Raw genomic sequence first — 25,017 nt, forward strand, 5'->3', positions numbered from 1 at the left:
GATAGGGGATGACGTGTGCTGCATCAGTGTGAAACGGGTCCATGATAACGGGCGCTGTAGACGGGTCCCAGTGTGACTCTACTTACAACGGAAGACATGGTGTGAGCCGGCCCCACAATCACAACCTGGAGGACACTAGCACCCCTCTTTCTTCTCTCTCGCTATCTCTCCCCTTTCTCCTGCGCCTTCCCGTTATTGCCTGCCCCCCCTCTCTCTCACTCCATGCATTGGCTATGGTGGCCTGCCCTCCCCCTCAACCTTCGTACCATCGCGGACACAGTCTCCCCTCCCGCCTCTCCGTGCTACGTAGCCTCCATCGCAGGTTCGTCCTCCATCCTCTCGTTCCATTCTCCATAGCTATCGTCCTGCATTGCTTGCCCTCAGCTATGGTTGTACTGCCATCAGAGCTCGCTCCCCTTGCCTCGCATTGCAGCGTTGCTGCGTCACCTGAGCCTGCATTGACGCTTCATGGCTTCTACTCGCAAAGGCTTCAACCCTAGCTGAACTTTGCAACCGTTTTGCCACAGCGTCCGCAGAGCTAGCTAGCTTGATCGCCGTCGAAGGAGAAGCAATCCTGCGATCAAAATGCCGGGGCCTTTGCCTCTTCCGCCATCGAGACAGGCTCACGCGCAGGAATTCGGCCCCGAATCATCATCACTAGGCAAACGGCCTGGACCCTGGCCCCCTCGCATGGAGCCGTTACCGGCCGATCACGGCCATAATCCTAAAGTACTCCGATCCTGGGCCCGGCGCACCGGCTATAAGAGCAACATGTCAGGGGAGACAGTCAGCTCCAGCAGCGATGCTGAGATCAGGAATGTAGACAGCAGTCTCCCGAAGCCACCGGGTTATGTTGAACGCGTTCGTCCTTCTCGCGAGACTGATGACGTGGCCGTGCCCATAGGCGGGCTGAAAGAGAACAACAACAAGGCAAAAGCGGTCAATGTAGCTGAACGAGCTCCGTTGCCGCCTCCTCCGCTTCCAGTCGTCTCAGAAAAGAAAACTTCAGCCATTGACATCAATTCCATTGGCCTGCAGCCTTCCCGAGGTTCCAGGGAGTCGGAGGTCGATACGCTCTCTCAATCGCAGGATGCTGATGACGTGCTTCTTGCCAAGCAGTCACATATGAAGTACGAGATTAGAGAAAACCCTGGCCTTGGTTAGTTTACTGTTTTCCAAATTCTGGAAGTCGTCCGCTTGACGTGCACGAATGAATTCCGTATTATAAAGCGACGTCTACTTTAAAAGCCTTACGATTTTCTCGTACCCGTGCAGTTCCATTGATTTTGTATGGGCTTCAACACTACCTGTCTATCGCTGGTTCTATTATCTTGATTCCTTTAGTGATAGTCCCTGCAATGGGAGGGAGTGATGTAAGTCGTTAATACAAAGAGTACTTCATACATTTGTTGATATATGGGTTTCTAGATGTTTATCATTTGTAATTGTGATGTTACTTTAGGACGATACTGCTAGGGTGGTCTCAACTGTCTTGATGGTGACTGGCTTGGCAACCTTGATGCACACTTTCCTTGGATCAAGGCTGCCTCTAATTCAAGGGCCTTCATTTGTGTATCTTGCTCCTGCATTGGCGATAATAAATTCGACAGAGTTCCAGAACATAAGCAAGAATGTATGCTGCCATGTTTTTTGAGCTAACTTCACCCTCAGCCTTGTCCTGTTTCTATGAGATTTTACTGCAAATGCATTGTGCTGCTCCAGGGGACTGATTCCCAAACTACTTTTTACAGAGGTTCAAGCATACAATGAGAGAACTTCAAGGTGCTATTATTCTTGCATCTGCTTTTCAGGCTCTACTTGGCTATAGTGGCTTGATGTCACTGTTGCTCAGGTATCACCAAGTTACCTGAGTGTTCGTGTCTCTAGGCTTTCTATTTATGATGTATGGAGTTTCTCTTAGTAATGCTACTTTCTGAAATTTTCAGGTTCATCAACCCTGTTGTTGTCACACCTACTGTAGCTGCTGTAGGTCTTGCCTTCTTCACCTACGGTTTTCCTGTTGTTGGCTCTTGTGTGGAGATTGGCATACCAGAGATTTTGATAATCATTTTCTTAGCATTGGTAAGAGTGTATTCTTGGGAATCGGCAGATAGGCAATAAATCTATCATTCAAAGGATCATTCATACTCTTACTCATTGTTGATATGTTGTGCTCCAGTATCTTCGCAAAATATCAATCTTTGGTCATCGAATTTTTCAAGTCTATGCGGTAAGTAATCTTGTTTGGGTTTATTTTTAGGCATGTTGTGAGCTCATATACTTACATTGACGTGTGAAAACAAGGAGTGTTGAAAAGCTAGCAAAACTCTAGCATGTATATGGGTGCCTATCTTCTTATCGTTGTTGGTGCTTTACTTATCTTAATCCTTGTTTGTGTCTTGGTGTTTTGGAGCATTCTTCCCTTTGAGCAAAAATCAATCAAATGGTCTATCATGATGTTTTAATAATATAATGATCATAAAGCTAAGTGGAGCCTAAGGCAATACTCCCATGCTCCAAGGGTCTCATTGGAAGAGATGATCTTTGTGGCATGTAGCCATGCTTGAATCTGTTTGAATTCTCTATGTTAGTATTGGAATCCATGTAGATAACTAGTGTTTTTTCATAGTGCCATACTGAAATCTACTTGAAGACTCTAGGTAAGTCTTGGAAACATGTTTGCCATGTAAGTGTCTAGTGATCATATCTTTAAAATGTTCACAAAGTTATGAGGTGACTAGTACTTTTCCACATATTTGTTGCTAGTCAGATAGGGGTAGAGGATTGTCTGTGAGAAAAGATAGGCAAGGGAAGTATTAGAACACAACTTTTGTATATTGAATGAAATGAATAAGAGAAGAATAGAAGTTAGAACATATTAACTCAGAAGAATGAATTAATGGGCCATGGAATCCAAATGCCAAGCATGAGAACAATTAGTACAAACAACAAGGTTATGGATGACTGTTGAGGTGCTTTCTCTATACCTCTCTCCTTAGATCTAGGTGTGCAAGATGAGATAAAGAATGGAATGGAGGTCCTTATGTATAGGCAATAAAGAGATAAAGATGATAGCAGGTTTGCTAGATTATTCCAAGAGGCAAACTATGCAAGATGGCCAATAAGATGTAATCAACCATAAGTGAAAATGTGCTGGCCAGCTGCCCCACTAAGTGCCCACTAATGTGCTAGCTGGTACATCACACAAACCCATGAAATTTACAAAGCTAACATTGTCTCTTATATTATGGGTTAATTATAATGATATATACCATGATGGGGAACAATGAGCCCCTAGAAATTATCTACATCATTAGAGTACATACAACAAAGACAATAAGAGAGGACCATATATTTTCAAGCATTCGGTGATCAAGCCACTTCCAAGGTGTCTTGGAGAGACATTGATATTGATGATGTTAACTATACCAATCCTTGAACATAGAGAGTAGAAGTTGACGAATCTTGATGCTTGTCATGAATTATGATAATGGATTATGGGTTCCTTTAGCCAAACTACCAAAGGGATTCCCTCGTATTAGTCAACTAGGAGCCAACATTGCTCGTTGACAAGCACTCCCATCATGGACTTGAGAGGAAACTAGCTCTAGGATTTTGGCTAGATTTCATTGATGCATATAGAAAGCTATGCTTAAGGTTTATTGCACATTAATATGGATAAGGCTTGCATGCCCAACCTCCATTACTCTTAGGACTTCCTCTTTGGTTTAGAGTGCATGAGGAAGGAGAACTCCACTAGGGCTACAAGATGGATTCCTTGGTCATTACGTAATGTCTTTGGTTCCATGTTTCGAGTCGGTCTTGTAATTTGACGATGATGATAAGTCAGAATATTTGCCCTTCACCTTCTTTTTTCCTATGGCCGTTAACCTTTTGCAATCCTTTTGAGGTAGCCCTTGCCACGGAAGTAGCATTGCGCCTTCTTTTTCTTCACATCACCCCTCTTCGAAGAGGCAAGGGCTTACTTTTGATTTAATATTAGAATGAGATGGTAGCCTTCCTTGTAACTTGAGTGTATTCTTATGCTTCAGCACATATGTTGGAGTTTGGGGACCCTTTAGAGTCATCAATGTTTGAGCTCGTAAGGGATTTGTCACACCACATACTAGAAAAGTAGCTTGTCAAGAATTGTCCCTTGTAATGTGAGTGTAGATTCATACTCCAATAACTCAAGTCATATGTTGGAGACCTTTTGGAGTCATTAATATTTGAGCTTGTAAGGCATTTGTCACACCATCGTACTAGGAAGGTAGCTTGTGAAGAACTGTGCCTCTCAAATGAGCTTTTAGAAGGGGCAGATTGCATGTCACAAAGCTAGTCTTGAATTCGGGTTACTTGTAGCAAAAACGAGTATATGATGTTTAAGGTCTTGAATCGAGTGGTCTAAAGTTGACCGTAGAGTGTAGTAGCTTGCATGGTCAATCAAGCCTTTTATATGAATCAGATATTTGCCTAGACCTTGGAAGATATTCCATGAGAGGTGATTGTTGGTAGGACGTTCTACGGAGAAGTGCCAAACATGCATTGGTATCATTTGTATCCCAATGAAGGATTGCTTCCCCAAATTCATATTCGTCCCAATTGAATACTAGGTTGCACGTTACAAAGATGGTCTTGAATTTGGATCACTATGGAAGAAATGATTTTGTAGTGTCTTAGGGTTCTAACTAAAAGGTGAGAAGTTGATGAAAACATAGACAGTTGTGATTTATTTGGAGCATAGAAAAAGTGATATTGCAACTCTTCTATAAAAAAAAAAGGCATGGAAAATTTAGGAAATGCTCGGCAAGCCCTAATGGGAATGCATGTAGCAGGATAAGGGATCTAGAGTGACTACTTGGTCTTGAGTATGGATTGAATACATGTTTGTTGAGACTGTACAAGTTCGAGCTCACTCAGTTTGATAGTTAATTGGGTGTGCAAAGATTAGGGCAAGCATTGGACTTGATTTAGAAAAGTGGATCAATTTACAACTGAGGTTTACATGTATTATATATGGTTTGTAGTAGCAACAATTCAGTGGTAGGTTTGCACCTCCAAGGCCACTATTGCTAGTCAATTGGATGGAGCACATTGCATTGGAGACAAGTATGGGCTTATTCAAGATCAAGGCATGAGGTCACTTTTGATTTGTGTAAGCTTTGATTAATGGTTAAAAAATGTTGTAAGGGACACTAACATTTGGAGTCGATTGTGTGTCATCTACCATGCAATAGCTTTTTAGCTTTTGTGTTCAATGAGTTTTTTATTTATTTGCTGAATTATTTATATATGCATGTTCAATGATTATAGTTGTCTCCTAGGTATGGTGGTCCATTCACAATACTCAAGAAGGTGGGTGCAAGGGGTTACAACCTCTAATTCTCTACTGCAAGTAAGATACACTTGGTTTTTTGTGTATGTTTAAGAAAATACATCGAGTAAGATACTGGAACTATTAGGTTGCATTTTGTCAATTAGTCATCTCATAGTTGTGAGCTCTATTAGAGTTTGGAGACCTAGAAGCTTTGATTGTTTCAGCCTATTCTGTTTATTTGTACTTCTTTTTCAATGAGTTTCAGGTGTGTTTATACTATTATAAGTAAATTTTCAGCTTTTGCATTTCTTTTTTAGTAGTTGGAGAACTTGTTCACATTGGTTAGGTGGTGATTTCATGGTGCAAGCTGCAAGACCAATATTTTCCTTGGCCACCAACATTATTTATTTGCATTGTGCAAGTTGGCCAACAATTTTTTGTCTCTTTTTTTGACTAGCTTGGTCAGTTTTGGATAGTTTTTGCTATTTATTGCAAGGTCATTTTGGTTGTAGCATTCATTCATAATAGGTTTTTTGATGTAGATCGCTTTAGCACTGTCACGTGCTTACCTAACAATTCCTTGGCAGCACTTTTTAGTGGTCCATTGGGGAACTATCGTAGACGGCTTCACCCAGCACTCGTGAGAATGTAAAGAGGTCTATCGTCTAGGTTTCCCAGAGCCCACTCTGTATTGGAAGGTACCGGCCGTTCCCACGAGGATCAACCTGCAAGCTCGGGGTCCTAATTTGACAATCGAGGTCTCGATACATCAGCTAGCTCCATTAGAGATGTCTCACAAGGGTTTCTCGTCCGACTGGAGCGATTATAGTTACCCTTGGTTCATGGAGTGCAACACTTTTTTTCAGTTACTGGTTAGGATTTAGGGAACCTTAACAATGTTCTGGCATAGCCGCTGCACCTTTCTCCTAATATAATTTCTGATTAAGGTTTTAAGACATGACCCTAGGTAAGCCAGCGCTGGGCTCTATCTAATTTTTTCCTAATTAATGTTTCGTTCGATCTCTTGAGAGAAGCTCCCAGCTTATCGGGACCAACCCATCCATAGGACGGATCCATTAGGGATCTTGCCCATCCACTTTTCACAAATGGTTTTTTTAAATTTTCTAATTATCTATTACATTAAGTTATGACATATGAAAGCAACTTCGTTAATTAACCCGTTATCACAAGTTTTTTTGCGTAATTTTTAGGGCACAATACAAAGATAAAGAAAACAGTCTTTTGACAAAACATATTTTGCAAAGTTATTTACAATGATTTTTCCCTTTTGTCTACGCAAAAGATAAACCTCTGTTCACCGGAAAATCCCTTCCGTCTGCGCAGAAGAAAATAAATCCTTCAAGATTTCCATCCCTTCATTAGTACTAGGAACTCTAGGATCCCATCCTGATTTGTATGAGGGTCAGGCAGTTCTTAGGAGCGATCAAGAGATTTACAGCCAGAGCTCCCCTTGGCACTCTCGCCTCCTCTTGCCTAACGGATTCCTCACCGAGCAATCTCTTGTCATCGGGGCCGATCCAAAGCTCCTCGCAGCAGTACAAAACAATCCACCTTGGAGAGCAGGGTTCAGTGTCTAATTGTTGCAAGCACAATTAATCTTTCCTGTGCAACCATCAATGCACACATAAATAAAAAAGAAAGAAGTGTTCCTAGCATAGGAAGCAGTCCCACCCAAATCTCTAGGGTTTCTTTTTTAAGATCCCACCTTATTCTTAGGGTTTCGCTTTCTACTTTGCAACTCTTTTTTCGGGAACTACAAGTTATTTCGTGAATTTGATTAATTATGAGAAGTTTATTTTATCCTTATAAAAAATTTGTTATTTCCGTCCTAACGGATTCCTCAATGAGCGATCTCTTGCCGTCGGGGCCGGTCCAAAGCTCCTCGCGGCGGTACAAAACAATTTCCCTTGGAGCAAGGGTTCCACGTCTAGCCGTCGGGGAGATATAGCACGATCTTTCCTCTTATTATCCTGATTATATATTTACAATTAGATCTAACTGTTGCAAGCACAATCAATCTTTCCTGTGCAACCATTAATGTGTGCACAAATCGAAAAGGAAAAGCAGCAAGTGTTTTAAGCATAGGAAGTAGCCCCATCTAAATCTAGGGTCTCTTTTAAGATCCCACCTTATTCTTAGGGTTTCACTTCTTGCTTATAACTCTTTTTTCGGGATTCGTTAGTTATTTCGCGAATCTGATTAATTATGAGAAGTTTATTTTATCCTTATAAAAAATTTGTTATTTTTGTCCTAAAAGATAATATGAGCATTTATGCCTATGGCATGCAATTCATGCAATGCCCTGCCCTAACTCGTGCTTAACAGGATTTCAAATGCTTCTCTAAGTTTGTTTAGACTTTAGAATTTGTATCGACAAATTCTTATCATTGTCCAATAAGTCCTATAGACTTTCGATATTTATTTAATTTCATGATACTGATAGTTTCAGGGTTTTCGAGTATTTCATAGTTGTTTTTGCTTCAACACTCTTGATATTTTAGGTTAGGTTTTCTCGCTGACTCATACGTGGGTCAACTCATGATATTGATGCTCTCGCTAATATAATTATTATAATTAATATTAAAATTGCGTGTGTTTTCAGCAATAAAATAATTTTTATTTTATTCTACTCATTTTCTATCGTTTAATCGATGATGTTCGGCCATTTGCCGAACTTTCAACGTTATCTAAAAAGATCAAATTTCATATAGCTATGTCTAAGTATAATGTTGATTGTTTTTTTGAAAACTTTATTCTAGGCAATGCAAAAATCATAAATGCAATTTTTTTTTCATCTTTCAGACATCGAATTATATTACTATGCACCCAATTTTTGCATGTCTAGCATATATTTTTCTATACAATTTTCTGATGATTTAATGCATTGATTATTTCATGATAATATTTAAATGATTTTCTATAAATTATCATAAAATTCATGTGTGTCTGTTTATCATTAGTAAAATGAAATAGAGATAGCTACTTTCAAGGAAAAATTATAAAAAATTCCCTTCCCTAATATCGTCTATATTTTTTTTGTTAATATGATCACATGTGCCATTAATGAAATAACAATAAATATCACGAAATAAACCATAATTAAGATATTTTCTTAATGACAGGCATATAATTATTTTTCAAGTGAAAGAGTTTTTTCATTGAATAGCTAATTATTATATTACTTAGGTTATTTTTCTAAGCGGTAGTTCATATGTATTTTCTTTAGAATGTGCTTATAATTGTCTAAATTCAAATATAGCGATAAGCTTATAAAACATTAATTTTTTTTCAAACTGGTGATATGCTACCTCTCTCAGATTTACTGTAACAGGGGTTTTGTCGATTTCTACCGCCTCATTTTCTCCATGGATACGTTTCTTGCTTCACTTGCTTCAAATGGGTTTTTTGAATTTCTGTGACCTCGCAGAGCCATGGATGTCAAGTAAAATTGACGTGGTAGTTCAGGGAGAGTTGATGGTTGTCCAGAAAAATTTCGCCAGCGTCTCGCTTAGTGGTATGGTCGTATGGGAAAAGACATAACAAGGGGTAGAGAAAATGAAAATGAGATAGAAGTTTCGCAAGAGGGGATCAAAATGGCCTCTGCCCCTAACGTTTGAGAAGATCTATCTCTTTCTCTCACACTCTCTTACTCTCCAATTTCCACAATATGATGGCCTATGAATCTCTCTCTCTCTCTCTCTCTCTCTCTCAGTCGACATGAAGGGCGGGATATTTTTCTCTTCGAAGCTTTAGAAATTTTGCCAGCAACAGGTTTTCATTCTTGCTTTTTTTGTGAAGGAGAGGGGGTGTATTTATAGGTATGAGGGGGAGCATGCAGTCGACTCATTCTTTTGGCTACTTGTCAAGAGCTAATTAAGCTTTATTAAAAATGCATTTTGATTGCCTATCTGTTGGATGGTGGTATGGGGATTATAGGTATGAGGGGGAGTATGCAGTCGACTCATTCTTTTGGCTACTTGTCAAGAGCCAATTGAGCTTTATTAAAAATGCATTTTGATTGCCTACCTGTTGGATGGTGGCATGGGGATGATTATTTTATACTCTCTCTCTCTAGGTGTAAAAAAGGTCATGAATTTTGGTCAATTTTTTCAAAAACGTATTTTTTTCTTCAAAACAACTTCATCTGGTGGTTTTTGGCCAAGTTACCTCATGACTTATCTAGTTTATAAAGTCATGTCATACTCTTTGATATTTAACTTACTCAATATCATGCTCGTTCTTGCGTGTTCTTCATCTATCGATTAAGGCTTTTGCGATAAGTCTTGTGGTTACGAAATCAATGCAATCTTTGATGCATTAAATGGAATCGGGAATGCTAAATCAAATATAATGCGAGAAAAATTATGATCAAGCCGTTGTAATATTATTTACAAGGCGTCTTTGCTTTTTGTTGGTTGGGAATATTGAGGCATCTTCTTGTGTCGGATTGCGGAATTGATTTGATGCAAAACTCGATATCAAGAAAATTATGTGCGGTTACTTATGTGATAGCTCAACGAGTAATTTTTAAAATGCCTCAAGCCCAAATTCGTTTCTTGACATGAAGTGCTGTGGCGGGAATATTATAAGCACACTCTAACTTCATCCTCTCCTCTGTTTGCGAGGTTGTCGTTGGTAATTTGCTTGATTTGCTGCACTCGTTGATGCCTTGGGCTGTGTGCATGGATTGATTAGTCCATCATTGTAGTCAACTTTCCGCTCAAATGCGGCACAAATTTATCACTTCATTCTTTTCTCTCTTTGCAATCTTTCTCTTCCCTTCTCTCCTTGTTTGTGTTCTGCGTTCATTGTGTACTCTTACATGGTATCATCACCAAAGTGAGGACTTGGAGAAAGACCACATTGAGGTGGCTGTTTGGAGTAGATTTGTTGCTAAGAATGTGACCTTAATGCTTCGTTTGGGCTTTCTGCGTAATGTATGAGACATCTACAACTTCTTCTTGTAGGGTATAGTTGATTTTTTCTCCATTTGGACTGTCCAACATCAAAACATAGATTTTTTTGAGTGTATTTGCAGGTTGACTAGAGCTACGGAGTACCACTAGCTCAGTGGTTTTAATGACTTCGACAAGGGTTCAATGGTTTTGATGGCTCAAACGAGGGCTCGATGGTTTTGATGACTTGAACGAGGGATCTGTCTTTTCTTTAGAAGACAAGTGTTCATAGTTGTCAGATCGTGGCAATGAGCGTAATGAAGATAGAAGAGCAGATGCATCTCACTTTGATGGCTCTCCAAGATGGGAGCAACATTCTTCTCCTCCCACTTCTCTATATGTATCTCATAGGTCTGTACTTTCGGTTCTTGCATAGCCGTTATGACACTCTTCGTGTAGGTGCTAGTTCTTCCTTCCTTACTAAAAGAAGATCTACTAGTGGGTTGAACTACTCCCTTTGGTGTTGTGAAGTGGAGTGCATCCTCAATACCTTTGATCTATAGTCTTTTGTTACTATCCCTCTTCCTTGACCGGTGGAGGATCCCAAGATTGGTTCTACGATGGACTAGGTTGCCTTATGGGATTTGCTCAACTTTTGAGCTTGATCTTTTCTCTTCATGAGCATACATAATCTTATTCTTCCATCAGAAGATGTTTGATCAATGTTTTACCCTAGAGAAGAAACTTAGGATGCTCTCTATCAATGATACTTTTTCTATAAAGGATCACATCAATAAGTTGGAGGATATGCAGAATGAGCTTGTATCCCTTAGTTGAACTATCTCATTGAAGAACATGGCAATAATTCTCTTTCTTAGATGCCATATTCAAAGTATGATATTTTCTACATCGGCTTGTTTACCTCTAGGGTTCATGAGACACTTCTTTGGGAAGTGTTGAGCACAAGGATCAACTCAAGGAGATAGAAGCCATTGGATTTGGCTTTGCAAAGGTTTCTATTGCAAGTGTAGGATGCAAGAATAAAAAGGCTAATAATAAGAAGTAGGATGATAAGAAGTCGAAGCCAAAGTGTCCCCATTGTGATAAAGGCATACATCTAGAGGAGAAATGTTGGTAAAAGTACCTCCATTTGAAGCCAAAGGAATTTAAAGGCTACCCCCACTATTATTGAGTTCATCTTCGTTCATTTGTTTGAGGTCAAAGATACGGCACTTGCTTCCTTCATCGAGGAGAAGCCATGGCTCATGGATAGTAGAGCCTTTTCGCATGACCTATTGACAAGATTGGCTTTGTGACATTTGTGCGAGAGGAGGTTCAATCACCATTAGTGACAACTCTTTCATTTCAATTCCAAGAGTGGGGATTGTTATTCTTTTACTAGATTGATAGAATTCTTTAGTCAATGTTCTTTATATACCAGATTTGGATTTAAACCTTTGTTCTATCTATGGTTTGACACAGCTAGGTACTTGGGTGGTCTTCACCCAGAATGTCATCGTTGAGGATTCTTTCACAAGTACTGTTTTTGGATAGAAACATAGGAGAGTGGGCTTTACAAGTTCACCATCCTTGTTGTACGGTCTTTCCACGAGCTTGGTCTACTTTGGCATGCTTGTTATGGACACTTGAACTTTGACTCCATTTGATAGGCTTCTCAGAAGAAGATTGCAGATTTTATCCCCATCCACACTTTATGCCCTAGTTGCTTATGGGGCAAGCAACACATGTAGCTTCAGCCACAAGTTGTTTCTCGAAGGACTACTACTCTGTTAGAGTTGGTGCATATTGACTTGTGTAAAACTATGGGTAATGTTTTCCTTGGGAAGGCCAAGTATATGATGCTTATTGTTGATTTTACCAGGTATGTGTGGACTTATCTCTTGGCCTACAAAAGTGAGGAGTATTCGAACTTATGGAGATTGGAAGGCATTTGTTGAAAAGCAAATGCTTTAAAAGTTTGAGGTATATAAATTGATCATCGCAGCAAGTTTTGCTCTGAAGTCTTTGATCGTGTTTGTAGGGAGCATGACATTTGATAGAGTATTCCCATTCGACACACCATCTGAGAATGGTGTGGTGGAGCTTGAATTGGACCATGTTTGAGATGGCTTGATTGATGCTAGAGTATTGTGGTCTTCAGGAGTGAGGCAATTTTTACAATGGTTACAATAGTTCACATTTGTAACAAGTCTTTGACATAAACTTTATAGAGTACAACTCCTTGTGAACATTTTTCAGAAAGAAGTCTTTAGTCTCATTTTCACATCTTTGGGTGCGATGCTTATGTCCATGTGGACAAGAAAAAAGAGAGCAAGCTAGACATGATGTCAAATGAATTTAGAGATGGAGGCCAAAACATTTTCTTGCCTTTTTTTTCTTCCACACCATACAATATACAATAACTGTAGATAAGATACAACATAAAATAAAGTGGCTTACTAAGTCAAAGAGTACATAACTAACTAGTGCTATAACTATGCTAGTTGTAGGTGGATGTAACAAACCAAATACAATAATTGACGAGTCAATGGCTTTGTAAAGGTCATAATGACTATTGATGTGCTCAGTATATACTATAGTCGTGTGGATCCATCTAACGAAGCGGTCCATCATCAATGTCCACATGTATTGAGCTTGCCATCTCAACACTCTCTCTTAAGCTCATTTGTATCTTTGCAACTCTAAGTAAGCTTCAAAATCGTCAAAGGCTATAATATAACCACAAAGGATTATAAGCTCTACGAATTCAATTAGAGAGAGATTGAGGTGAGCTGGAATGTGATCTTGACAAGGTTGTAGCTTTGGATACTCCCATTGATGGTGATGCTTCTACAAGTGGTTCTTTGTCGTTGACTAACCCCTCCTCAACATTGGCTCGTCCCCTCACTTCTAGGATATCTTTTGACACCACCACCACCACCACCACCACCACCACCACCACCACCACCACTCCTCCTCCTCCTCCTCCTCCTCCTCCTCTTGCTCCACTTTCACCCTTGATAGCTTCTCCTTCTTCATGAAGTATTTCTATTCTTTTCCATCCCCTCAAGTTTCTTCAGGGCTATTGAGTTGTTAGGGGGAGCTCTCTTCTCCTAGTGAGAAGGATGTACGTTTACCTAGTGAGGGGAATTCCTATTTGAGATAGGTGCATTATAGGTACCTGTAACATGGCCACCCATCGGCTATCCAAGCACGTTTTAGCGGGCCATCGAGAAACGAATCTAAGCGTCGCTGCCTGGCATTCCTATGGAATGTTTCGGGGTTTGTCGCCTAGGGTTTCTCAAGTTTGCCTCGCAACGGAACGTTTGCAGCCGAACTCATTAGGATCGACTTGAAATCTGGGTTCCTAGTGGCCAAGGCCTTCTGTGAGAATCCTAGCGTGAGGACTTGGACATTCTACTTTCCGCAAAGATACCCAAGCCGAAGTAGACCCATGCCGCACTTGGTTCAAAGAGAATGGAAAACGAGAGAGATGCGCTGCTCGATCTCTCTGTCGGTAGGGTATAGTCCCATTTCGGTCCCGTAAAACGGCATGAATCGGGTTCTAACCTAACAATACCTAAAGGCCAAACCTTGTGAGAAGCCTCCCAGTTCTCTGGGATCACCCTTCCGTAGGATAGATCCGTTGGGGTTTTTCCCATCCACTTCCCTTGATAGCTTTAGTTTTCTAATTAAGCTCTCTCTCTCTCTCTCCCTCTTACTTAGGCCAACAGCAATGGGGGAAAAGAAATTAATGTGTATCCTCTCGTTAAGGGGGGGGGGGTTATATAGGAGGGGTGGTTATTATTGGGGGGGGGGGGGTGGGGTGATGGAGGCTCTCCCCTCCACCTAGGCGGCCAGGTTTGACCTGCTGCCATGCCAACGTTAAGCTGGCGGAAGGGATAGTGGGGAGGGGAGGGAGGTGGCACACGTGTGCCCCTCCTCCCCATCATCGTCGTCTTCGCCTTCATCGACGCCATCTGCCAGTCCTCTCCTTCGTAGTCATCTTCCTTGTCATTATTGCTTACTTCCTCCCCCCGCCACGTTGTCTCCTATTGCTGTCATCCTCTTCCTTTTTCCCCCTGCCACCTGTTGGCAACGACAGTTTGGGGGGGGGGGATTAAGAAAAATTTTAACTATTTTTAATTTTCTAAGGAGGGGGGTTCTATGTGGGTAGGCGGGAACATTACAGTAGCAGAGGCCTCTAGGTCTCCATCATAGCAGGATCAACTCAGTAACTGTTCCATAGTGGTATTAGTAGCCTACGTAGGATTCGAGAGAGTTTCACTTTTCCAAGACATTGATTTGTCCATGCAGATTAGCCAAGATATAGGCTAGGCAAGTATCATGGATTTTATAGGGTTATGAGCCTCTACTAGTATCATTGAGGTCCTTGCACAAGATGTTTGGCATGGTGCTATGCAGGTAAAACTCGATTCTATTGGGTGTAATTTGACTGAGTTAGTTTCGCATCCAAGAAAGTGGGAGGTGATTGGTGTGAAGTGGGTCTACAAGACCAAATACCTTATTGATGGCACCTTGCACAAGCATAAGGCTAGGCTTGTTGCCAAGGGTTTTGCACAAAGGGTAGGCTTGGACTACTTAGAGACATTTGCACGTACAGTCTCTGTATGTTTACTATTCAAGCTATCTTTGACTCTTGTAGCCCATCATGGATGGTTTATTTTTCAAATGGATGTGAAATCTACCTTCTTGAATGGCATTTTAAAGGAGGAGATTTATGCTGATCAGCCTCTTGGCTTTCATGTGTAGGGGAAGGAGAATCATGTCTATAGGTTGCAGAAGGCCCTCTATGGCTTGAAGCAAGCTCGTAAGGCTTGGTACCAGTGGATTGTCTATGGAGTGGTTTCCATTGATTAGACCATGACCCCAACCTTCACTATAAGGTTGGAGGCAACGGGTGTCTTTTAATCATCTTGTATGTGGATGACTTGATTATTATACGGAATGACTCACAATAGGTGGATTGGGCTAGATAAATTTTGTGATAGGAGTTTGACATTATAGACCTTGGTATTCTTCACTTCTTCCTTGGTCTTGAGATCTAGCAATTGATATTGGGCATTTTTATATCCCAACACAGGTACATTTCCAAGCTTCTCTCCGAGTTTGGCATGGTCGATTTCTTGCCTCATGGATCCTAAGTTCAAGTTGGTTTCTACAGGAGATCCCCTTCTAGATGCCACATGGTATAGGTACCTTGTTGGTTCCTTGATCTCACTTATCCATATTAGGTTGGACATTTCATTTGTGGTGGCATTGCTGTCTTCTTTTATGAAAACTCCTACCTAAGTTAACTAGAGGCCCACTTTGCACGTACTACATTATTTATGGGGGATGCGATACTACAGGACTATGTATGAAGAGGGGGGCCACTCTCTTTGGATGGAGTGACTTAGATTAGGGAGGTGACGTGGATTACTACATATTTTGTTTTCTCGCTTGAATCGAGAGCTATCTCATGGAGTAGTAAGAAGTGGCCTACCATGGCATTATCTTCTATGGAGGCAAAGTACTGCGCTCTTTGCTCTACATCATAGAAGATAGTTTGGCTCCGTCGGTAGTTGACAGAGATAGGCTTTTCACAAATAGGACCCACTCTGTAGAGTGTGGATAACTAGAGCACTCCACCTGTAGCAAAGAACCCAATGTTTCATGCTCATGTGAAGCATATTGAGGTTTAGTACCATTTTGTTCAAGAGTGGATTGTGGATTCAAAGTTAGCATTGGCTAACTGTCCCACGGAGGAGAATGCATTAGGCCTCTTTACGAAGCCTTGTCTTCATCACACGAGGTATCTAGGTCTTTAGACACTTCTAGATTTGAGAAGGGGTGTTAGCCTGCATTTTGGTTAGTCTAAAATGTAGCGGACCTCTTAAAGAAGTCTGTCTCAATCTTCTATGCTTCATCACATGAGGTCTTTGTGCCTTCAGACACTTCTAGGATCTAAGATGGGGTGTTAGCTTGCATTTTTTAAGTATGTCATCTCTTGATTGTGAGCTCCATCAGAGTCCGGCGGAGACATAGGAGCTCTTACTGTTTCAGCCTATTTTGTTTGTTTGCATTTCTTTTTCAGTGAGTTTCGGGTGTATTCACACTGTTAGAGGTCAGTTTCCAGTGTTTGCATTTCTTTTTCTGTGGTTGGAGGACTTGTAGGCATTGGTCAGGTGGCAATTTCATGTTGCAGGCTGTGATCAGCATTTTCCCTGGCTGCCAGCATTATTTTTTGCAGATTGCAGGTCGGCCAGTTTTGGTTAGTTTTTTGCTATTTTTAGCAAGATGAGTCTGGCTGCAGCATTCTTTCATAGATTTTCTGCTGCAGATTATTTCAGCACACTTTGACTTCAGCCTCCTCTTTGTCTCCGGTGCTGCCATTGGTCATCAGCCTGATCCAGTGCCCTCATTGACACCTTGGGCTGCATGCAGGGACTGATCTGTCCATCATTGTATTCAGCTTTCCATTCAGATTCAGTGCAGAGTTATCACTTCATTCTCTTTTGTCTTTGTAGTCTTTCTCTTCCCTTCTCTCTCCTTGTTTGTGTTCCTCTTCTATTGTACACTCTCACAACCTCCAATTTTGTACTGCAAGTAAGGTACTCCTCGTTTCTTGCGTAAGTTAAGAAAAAAGCAAGGAGCGAGATAGTGGAACTATTTGATAAGCAATCCTTTTGACTCAAGCCTGAAAGAAGTTTAGATGTTCATAATAGACAAACTAGGAATACTGCCTACCAAGTGGGTTTAGTAGAATGGAAGGATTGTTCAAAAGGGAGTTCAACATGGTAAGCACTATTCAAAAGAGGACACTATTCAAAAGAGGTTTCCCACTTTGCAGTTGGGTCTTCGAGTTCTATTTTTAGTACGAAAAGAGTTTGTAAGGGAGAGGAAGTGTCACATAAATTAAAATGTGACCATGGGCATATTATAGAATATACATGTACAGCATTTAGGGGACATGATTAATAGCACATGTGAGTGACATGATTAATAGCCAAGACTGGGAGGCAAATCATGCAGGTCAGTCTTTTATCTCCCTTTCCTATCTTGTACTGCTGAAACCCTAATTTGCAGATCAGCAAATAGTTCAGTCTTATTTAGTGGTGTAGCTGCCTGTGTGTTACTGCTTAGTCCTGTTGATGTTACACTCTTTTTAGGCAGTATTAGGCTCGTGGGAAAAAGCATGTGCACATTCACTAGCCCAAGAAACAATTCACATGGCCTATTATGGGCATAGGGTGACTATAAATGGCCTAAGGCAGGTGCCAATTTTATGGGCATAGACTAACTTTAAACATAGGCTAGTTTAATCAAGAAGAAAACTTGTTTGAAGGCTTGGGTGATGTCTTGATTTGAGCTATCCTCATGTTATTTTACCTCCTTTATACTGTTTGACAGTAAGCTGTATACTTTTTAGAATTGTATTCTGTTTTTGTAATACTTTTGTACGGTGCTGTAATGATCGATGTTCTCAGTAGTCAAGTGTCTTTGTTCAGATCCCCTTGGGGCTTGGGATTGTTTGGGCTTATGCATTCCTTCTCACAGCAGCGGGAGCCTACAACTTTAAAGGTTGCAATGCTAGTGTGCCCTCTTCCAATATTATCTCAGACAAGTGCAGGAAACATGTGTTCACAATGATGCATTGCCGCACTGATGTCTCCACTGCAATGAGGACAGCAGCATGGTTTAGATTTCCTTACCCTTTCCAGTGGGGAATTCCAACTTTCCATTGGAAAACAGCCTGTGTAATGATTGTTGCATCCATTGTTGCTTCAATAGATTCGGTAAAAGTCTTTAACTCTTATTTTGTGAGTTAAATTCTTTCCAACTTGTTAGTTTTTCCTGTCTGTCTCACTTAATTTGCTTGGATTGCCAGGTAGGAACATACCATGCGTCATCCTTACTTGTAGCTGCTAGAGCTCCAACTCCTGGAGTTGTGAGCAGAGCCATTGGGTTGGAAGGTTTAACTACTGCTCTTGCTGGTCTTTGGGGTATTGGCACTGGTGCAACGACACTCACAGAAAATGTGCACACTATTGCGGTTACCAAAATGGGGAGTCGCCGAGCAATTGAGTTTGGGGCTTGTGTGTTGATTCTGATGTCTCTTGTTGGTAAGGAGTAAACCAATTTACTATGTACAACTTAGTCATCTCTCTTTTACATGGCTGTGATTGGACTGTTAAAGGTAGTAAAGTTCAAGTCTGTGGTTGATATCACGGTAACTTCTTATCTGCTGACCTTTTTTGCAGGTAAAATAGGAGCTTTTATTTCTTCAATACCTCAAGTAATTGTTGCAGCCTTGCTTTGCATAATGTGGACAATGCTTACAGCCCTTGGCTTGTCTAACTTGCGTTACAGCGAGACTGGGAGCTCACGAAATGTGATAATTGTTGGATTGTCTCTGTTCCTCTCTTTGTCAATTCCTGTTTATTTTCAACACTATGCTGCAGCATCCAGGCCTGCAACTGTAGCAAGTTACTTTCAGCCATACACAGTTGCTATGCATGGTCCAATTCAAACTGGCATTGAAGGGGTAAGTAAGCTAACAAAATTTTCTTAAATTTGGGCGACCTGGTGGGTGCATTGTTGGATATACATGGTGTGTGTGTTTTTCTACCGGATCATCTGTTGTGTGAGCATGTGACATGTACTTAATTAATTGTGTGCATCTTTGTGCTTCTGTTTCCCATGCACCTGATCATGCATTTTGTGAACATGCTTCAATTGTATGTACGTGCTTGCCAATTATTTTTTGAAGTGTGCATGCTCTTCTGATGATCTGTTCATGCATGTGCACATTTACAGACTGTTTTGATTTATCTAGATTTTCTGCCAGGTTTTCGCACTGTAGGGGTGTGAACCATTTTGAGCTAGAGAAATGTGATGAAATGACACTTGGCCATGCTTCTTATGCCTCATTATTGCCTTGCAACAAAGTTGATGTAACTAGAGGTTGCTAAGAACACAATCAATGTAGTGAGGATGAAAGATAAACTTGAGTATGTTTTGTAAGCACAATCAAAATAAGTTATTATTAGCATTTGCATGTATAAGAGTTAGAGAGGGACGGAGTGAATTGGGGTGGTCTAATCATTGCTTTGTCTATTCTTGCAGCTGGATTACTTTCTGAACACTATCCTGTCAATGAATATGGTCATTGCTCTGCTCGTGGCTTTTATTCTTGATAATACTGTTCCTGGCAGCCGGCAAGAAAGAGGCACCTACATCTGGTGTAAGTCAAGGACAGCTAGGAATGAGCCTGCTGTTGTTAAAGATTATGGATTGCCTCCTAGGTTAGCCAAGTTTTTCAGCTGGGCAAGGTGGGTGGGTTTGTAAAGCTACTGTTGCATCTGGAATTTGCATGTGCCCATGCCTGCTCTCTCAACATCACAAACTTGGAAACGACTTGGTGAAGGAAGCCCTGGACCTCAAGAAGATAATTTTGTTCAGCTCCAATTTTCCCTCCTATGGTGCAGACAGTACCCTCTTCTTATGGCTACAGATTCTTTAATTCTTTAAGCTGAACTGAGTTTAAACGCCTAGCTATTTCTTGCCAGCTGGAGATATTTGAGCTTCTTGACTTTCAGTTGCTCTCATGCCTTTCCTTTCAGGAGGAAGTTGATGCTGATGTCCACCAGTATTTGATATCTGAAAAGCATCTGTAACAATTTTGTAGCAGAGCTGGAAACCCTAAAAGGTTGTGGCTCAGATTATCAAAGTGACCTTATATACATGCAACAGGAGATCTCTATTCTTTGGGCTCAATAACGGAATAATATACATCACTTGTAACTGTGCTGGCTAATGCCTCAGCTGGTTGTACATGTTAATATACACAAATTCAAATGGCTCGGTCTCATCTGGCTATATCAATGTGCCCAACTTTTCTGGCTTTTACCATGCCTGTTTTGCTTAGTGCCAAGGCCATACTGTGCTTCAATATACCTTCCTGCACCACCGTGAGCCAGACTATGCTGTATAAGCAGGGTTTAGAAACTTCCATTTCAGTTGATATGATGTTTTCCACTGTCTCCCCGCAGGACTGTTGCTCGTAAGATACGTAACGATACATAAACATTATTGGTAATAGGGTGATAATTATGAGTTGTCTGAAGCATGAAATGTGTCGAGCTGTTAAGCATTGGTGGAAGATGCATCAGCTCTAATTCCATTGATTGAGCACCCCATAGGGTTTTACAACCTGAAGGCCAAATCCAAAAATTCATCCTGAAGGGTAATGCGACCTGAAGAGCTTGAATGAAGCAGGTTTCTTGATTCGGAAGAGCAGGGAATGTGTCTGACATGCTACTGCACTGCTCTATGCCCGCACATGCAGGTCAAGAGGGGTGGAAGGAAACAACGGGGAGCCAGACTATGCTGTATAAGCAGGGTTTAGAAACTTCCATTTTAGTTGATATGATGTTTTCCACTGTCTCCCCCACTCAGGACTGTTGCTCGTAAGATACGTAACGATACATAAACATTATTGGTAATAGGGTGATAATTATGAGTTGTCTGAAGCATGAAATGTGTCGAGCTGTTAAGCATTGGTGGAAGATGCATCAGCTCTAATTCCATTGATTGAGCACCCCATAGGGTTTTACAACCTGAAGGCCAAATCCAAAAATTCACCCTGAAGGGTAATGCGACCTGAAGAGCTTGAATGAAGCAGGTTTCTTGATTCGGAAGAGCAGGGAATGTGTCCGACATGCTACTGCACTGCTCTATGCCCACACATGCAGGTCAAGAGGGGTGTGGAAGGAAACAACGGTGTGACAGGCTTGGACGAAGGAGGTTGCTTGATTCAGAGTGGCAGGAAACGTGTCTGACATGCTGCCGCACTGCTCTCTGTGTGCTGCCTTGCCTGCACATGCAGGGCAAGAGGGGTGTGGAAGGAAACAAGGGTGTGACAGGCTTGGACGAAGGAGGTTGCTTGATTCGGAGGGGCAGGAAATGTGTCTGACCGGGCACATGCAGGGCAAGAGGGGTGTGGAAGGAAACAAGGGTGTGACAGGCTTGGACGAAGGAGGTTGCTTGATTCGAGGGGCAGGAAATGTGTCTGACATGCTGCTGCACTGCTCTGTGTGCTGCCTTGCCTGCACATGCAGGGCAAGAGGGGTGTGGAAGGAAACAACGGTGTGAACAGTGTGACAAGTTTGTACCAAAGCTGTCTTAAAATGAGATGTATTGATGGAGTTGATTCTTGTGCAGCTTCTCAAAAACAAGTCCTGGATCCAGATATGTAGAATCTTAACATGATGGTGAACGAGGTGTGTGCTGCTTGCAGCAGACAAGGGGGTGGTTCCACAAGGCCTCAACAGATAAGAGGGTGGGTCCACAAGGTGTCCATCAATCTCTAGATGGAGAGCTTTTTTGCTGCTGGTTTGCTTATGTATTGCTTTGGATGAATCCCTTATAAGGAGCTTCCCAATGGTTTGTTGTTGGCTTTCAATCTCTAGATGGAGAGCTTTTGTGTTAAGGTATTAAGCCTTTCAAAACAAATGCTCATTGTTGAGCTTCAATTCAAGTCTATGCTCAATGCCATGCCTTTCTAAGGTGTCACCAATGTTCCATGGTGCTCGAAGTTGTGTAAAGCCCTTGTTATGACCTATCCTTGATTGCATTCTATGTGATTGGATGGTAAAAAGGTGACCTGTGGTTGTAGCTTACAACTTGGATGGAGTAGTAAATTGGTAGTAACTCGAGGCACTTTAGATCTAGTTGTGGGGTGGGAGAGTTATGGAGGATCCTCGCATGTCGGTCATGACCGATCTAGTTGTGGGGTGGGAGAGTTATGGAGGATCCTCGCATGTCGGTCATGACCAACCACCTTTGCAGGCTATAAAAAGAAGACCCTCTTAGAATTATGATTATTGATTCACCCATTAAGAGTTCATTCAACAAGCTTTAATCTGTCTATGTCATTATCTAAGCTTTCAATGTGAAGTGCATGGTGGATAAGCATCATCGTATCACATTGCTAGCATCATTGTATCATGGTGGATGAGCATCATTGTATCACATTGCTAGCAAATAGAGATTTCTCAATTCTTCTCTAATTTGTTGTATTCTTTGTTGAGATTCTATTAGTTGCTCTATGTAAATTAAATATCCAAGTAGTTTGGATGGTTGGTTTTCTCTAGAGGATATGTTCTATCTAGTTTGGGTTTCCTTTTCTATTAGTTGCTCTATGTAATATTATTGCGAGTGGTGGTGGCATCCCAAGTCTAGTACAACTGGATATTGGCTTGCTTTGTTGGATTCGGAGAGAACCTCGTATGTTCCTTGCCTTGAATGGTTGGTTTTCTCTAGAGTATGTGTTTTGTCTAGTTTGGGTTTCCTTTTTAGATTGATTGTTTGCGCACTAAGTAAGGTGCTTTGTGTTGCTTCACTATCCACAAATCCTAATGAATCCTAGAGGTGATTGAAAAGGTTGCATCTTGTACAACTGGATATTGGCTTGCTTTGTTGGATTCGGAGAGAACCTCGTATGTTCCTTGCCTTGAATGGTTGGTTTTCTCTAGAGTATGTGTTTTGTCTAGTTTGGGTTTCCTTTTTAGATTGATTGTTTGTGCACTAAGTAAGGTGCTTTGTGTTGCTTCACTATCCACAAATCCTAATGAATCCTAGAGGTGATTGAAAAGGTTGCATCTTGTATTACAAGTGTGGGGAGCCCTTAGATGTTCTCCAAATCTAGGATGCTTGGGGGGCTTCAAGCTCCTTTGTGAGTTGCAATGATCTCCACTTTTAGATGCATGCTATATGTGCAAATAATTTGACTATTTTGTTGAAGAATGGTTATTAGTGCATGAATTTCTAAGTTAATGCTCTTTGGCCACAAGTGCAGCAGAAGCAAGGACATCTGAGAATAAGATGAATGCATAATGGGGGGCTTCAAGCTCCTTTGTGAGTTGCAATGATCTCCACTTTTAGATGCATGCTATATGTGCAAATAATTTGACTATTTTGTTGAAGAATGGTATTAGTGTATGAATTTCTAAGTTAATGCACTTTGGCCACAAGTGCAGCAGAAGCAAGGACATCTGAGAATAAGATGAATGCATATCATGGTGATAGATAATCCTAGGTTGGGTAAAGGGAGATATTGGTAGAACTTATAGTGGATATGTGCCAGTGGGGTACATAAGTTAGATCTTGGTCAAGGACATTGAAATCTAAGTTAATGCTCTTTGGCCACAAGTTGTGCAGAAGTGAGGACATCTGTGAATAAGATGAATGTGTATCATGGTGATAGATAATCCTAGGTTGGGTAATGAGAGATATTGGTAGAACTTATGGTGGGTATGTGCTAGTGAGGGTACATAAGTTAGATCTTGGTCAATGACATTGAATTTCCCCTTTGAAATGACTTAGTGTCATGGGGGTTAGAGACTATGATTTAATGCCCTAAGCTAAGATTTGTGAAAAGTTCCAACACTTCTAGGTTCAAAGAGGTTAGGAATTTAAAATTGAGATTTAGCACTTTATGATGTTATGTTACATGAGGGCAAGACGAAAGGGTATACAACTCAAATTGATGTATTGAGATTAGTGTGTAACCAAGAATAAATAAGGTTTGCATGTCAATATTGGGATGCATGTGTGCACCCATTGTGATCAAGGAAGGTTGATGCTGTAATTTTAGGCAGTGGACAAGAGAATAGGTAAGATTTAGGCTTTATGGGAGGGTGATTTGCATTCAACAAGAGGGGTAATTTGTGCTCTACATTTTTGGTCATTTGTGTCTTATATGCAAGTGTTTAAGGTCTAATTTGTATTGGAATGCACTTCTAATCAAGTGACAATTTGGGCTTTACACTCATTGGGTCATTTGTGACTTGTATGGAAGCATCTAAGATCCAATTTGTGCTCAAATGTGCATCGGATCAAAGGGGCAAATTAAAATTGTGATTATTGATAGCAAAGGATAGCTTGCTATTTCAAATGCTGTTAGAGAATTAGCTTGGACTACAAAGGAAGATTTCATCCTTAGAGAGCAAATACTCCCAGATTCCAGGGAGGGTCTACTTTGCTTTGGATTTAACTTAAATCTTAGTGTATACCAATTGTTTGGAATCCACATGAAGAGTAATATTGCAAAGAGTGCCAATGTTTTGGGGTCAATTAGGAGATGTCTCATCTCAAATTTCTTTAGGATAATGTAGCCCAAAAGTGATAAAAGTATTGAATTTTCAATCTATGATTTATTTAATGAATTTATATGTTATGAATTGCTTTAAGTCCGTGCAGTTTAGGGTTCTACCATTCTTTTGTAAAAAGGAAGGGTGGCTTCAATGGTTGAAGTGGTTGTTGAAGGGGGAAAGATGAAGAAGCTAAGTAAGTTTACACATGCACATGAGGTGCAAACAAAACAAATATCAAAGTCAGTTCAACAAACGTGTGGTTGTTGTGGAAGGAAACAAGTTAGTTGGGGAGTCGCCCATTTTTTTAGAAAAGCCATATAAGTCAACAAGCAAGTTAGTATGTTCTTTGTAACCAATGGACTCCAACAAATTACTTGTTGATAAACATGCATACAATGCAAATGTGCATCTAGGAATTCAAAAGTGGCATAGAAGGAAAATGAAGAGAAAAAGTATTGTGTAGTAAGTAATCTCTTGAGAATTAGCAAGAAAAGAGTGGAGTTCTACTAGCCTATATTATGTAAATAGACAAGAGAAGAGGAACGTGAAACGATTAAGAGCATGCACATACAAAGAAGTAATGTTGAAATCTTCTTCTTCCACATAAAGAACTTAGTCTACAATA

At 40.8% G+C, this 25,017-nt stretch overlaps 1 protein-coding gene across 5 annotated transcripts; it reads left to right on the forward strand.

Annotated features, from left to right (window-relative positions):
• Positions 1–162: 162 nt before the first annotated feature.
• On the forward strand, positions 163–22,263 carry LOC148039687 (nucleobase-ascorbate transporter 12-like). Of its 5 annotated transcripts, none has more exons than XR_015693147.1 (11): positions 163–1,159; positions 1,276–1,373; positions 1,463–1,633; positions 1,752–1,852; positions 1,947–2,082; positions 2,180–2,230; positions 17,745–18,032; positions 18,125–18,359; positions 18,498–18,781; positions 19,085–19,247; positions 19,363–19,501. XR_015693147.1 is itself a non-coding variant. In XM_087693034.1 (11 exons), exons 2-11 carry the CDS (start codon positions 586–588, stop codon positions 19,582–19,584), a joined length of 2,160 nt encoding a protein of 719 aa, XP_087549160.1. In that variant the 5' UTR covers positions 166–322; positions 528–585; the 3' UTR covers positions 19,585–22,262. The 5 variants fall into 5 exon arrangements, 4 of the variants coding, with proteins under 4 accessions (XP_087549143.1, XP_087549160.1, XP_087549152.1 ...); XM_087693034.1 differs by lacking the exon at positions 19,085–19,247 and having other exon boundaries at positions 166–322; positions 528–1,159; positions 19,363–22,262; XM_087693026.1 differs by lacking the exon at positions 19,085–19,247 and having other exon boundaries at positions 167–322; positions 406–1,159; positions 19,363–22,262.
• Positions 22,264–25,017: the final 2,754 nt, after the last annotated feature.

Source organism: Lygodium microphyllum, chromosome 2, assembly GCF_053477565.2.
Source record: "Lygodium microphyllum isolate KBCC chromosome 2, Lygodium_microphyllum_v1.1.10, whole genome shotgun sequence".
Taxonomy (NCBI): domain Eukaryota; kingdom Viridiplantae; phylum Streptophyta; class Polypodiopsida; order Schizaeales; family Lygodiaceae; genus Lygodium; species Lygodium microphyllum.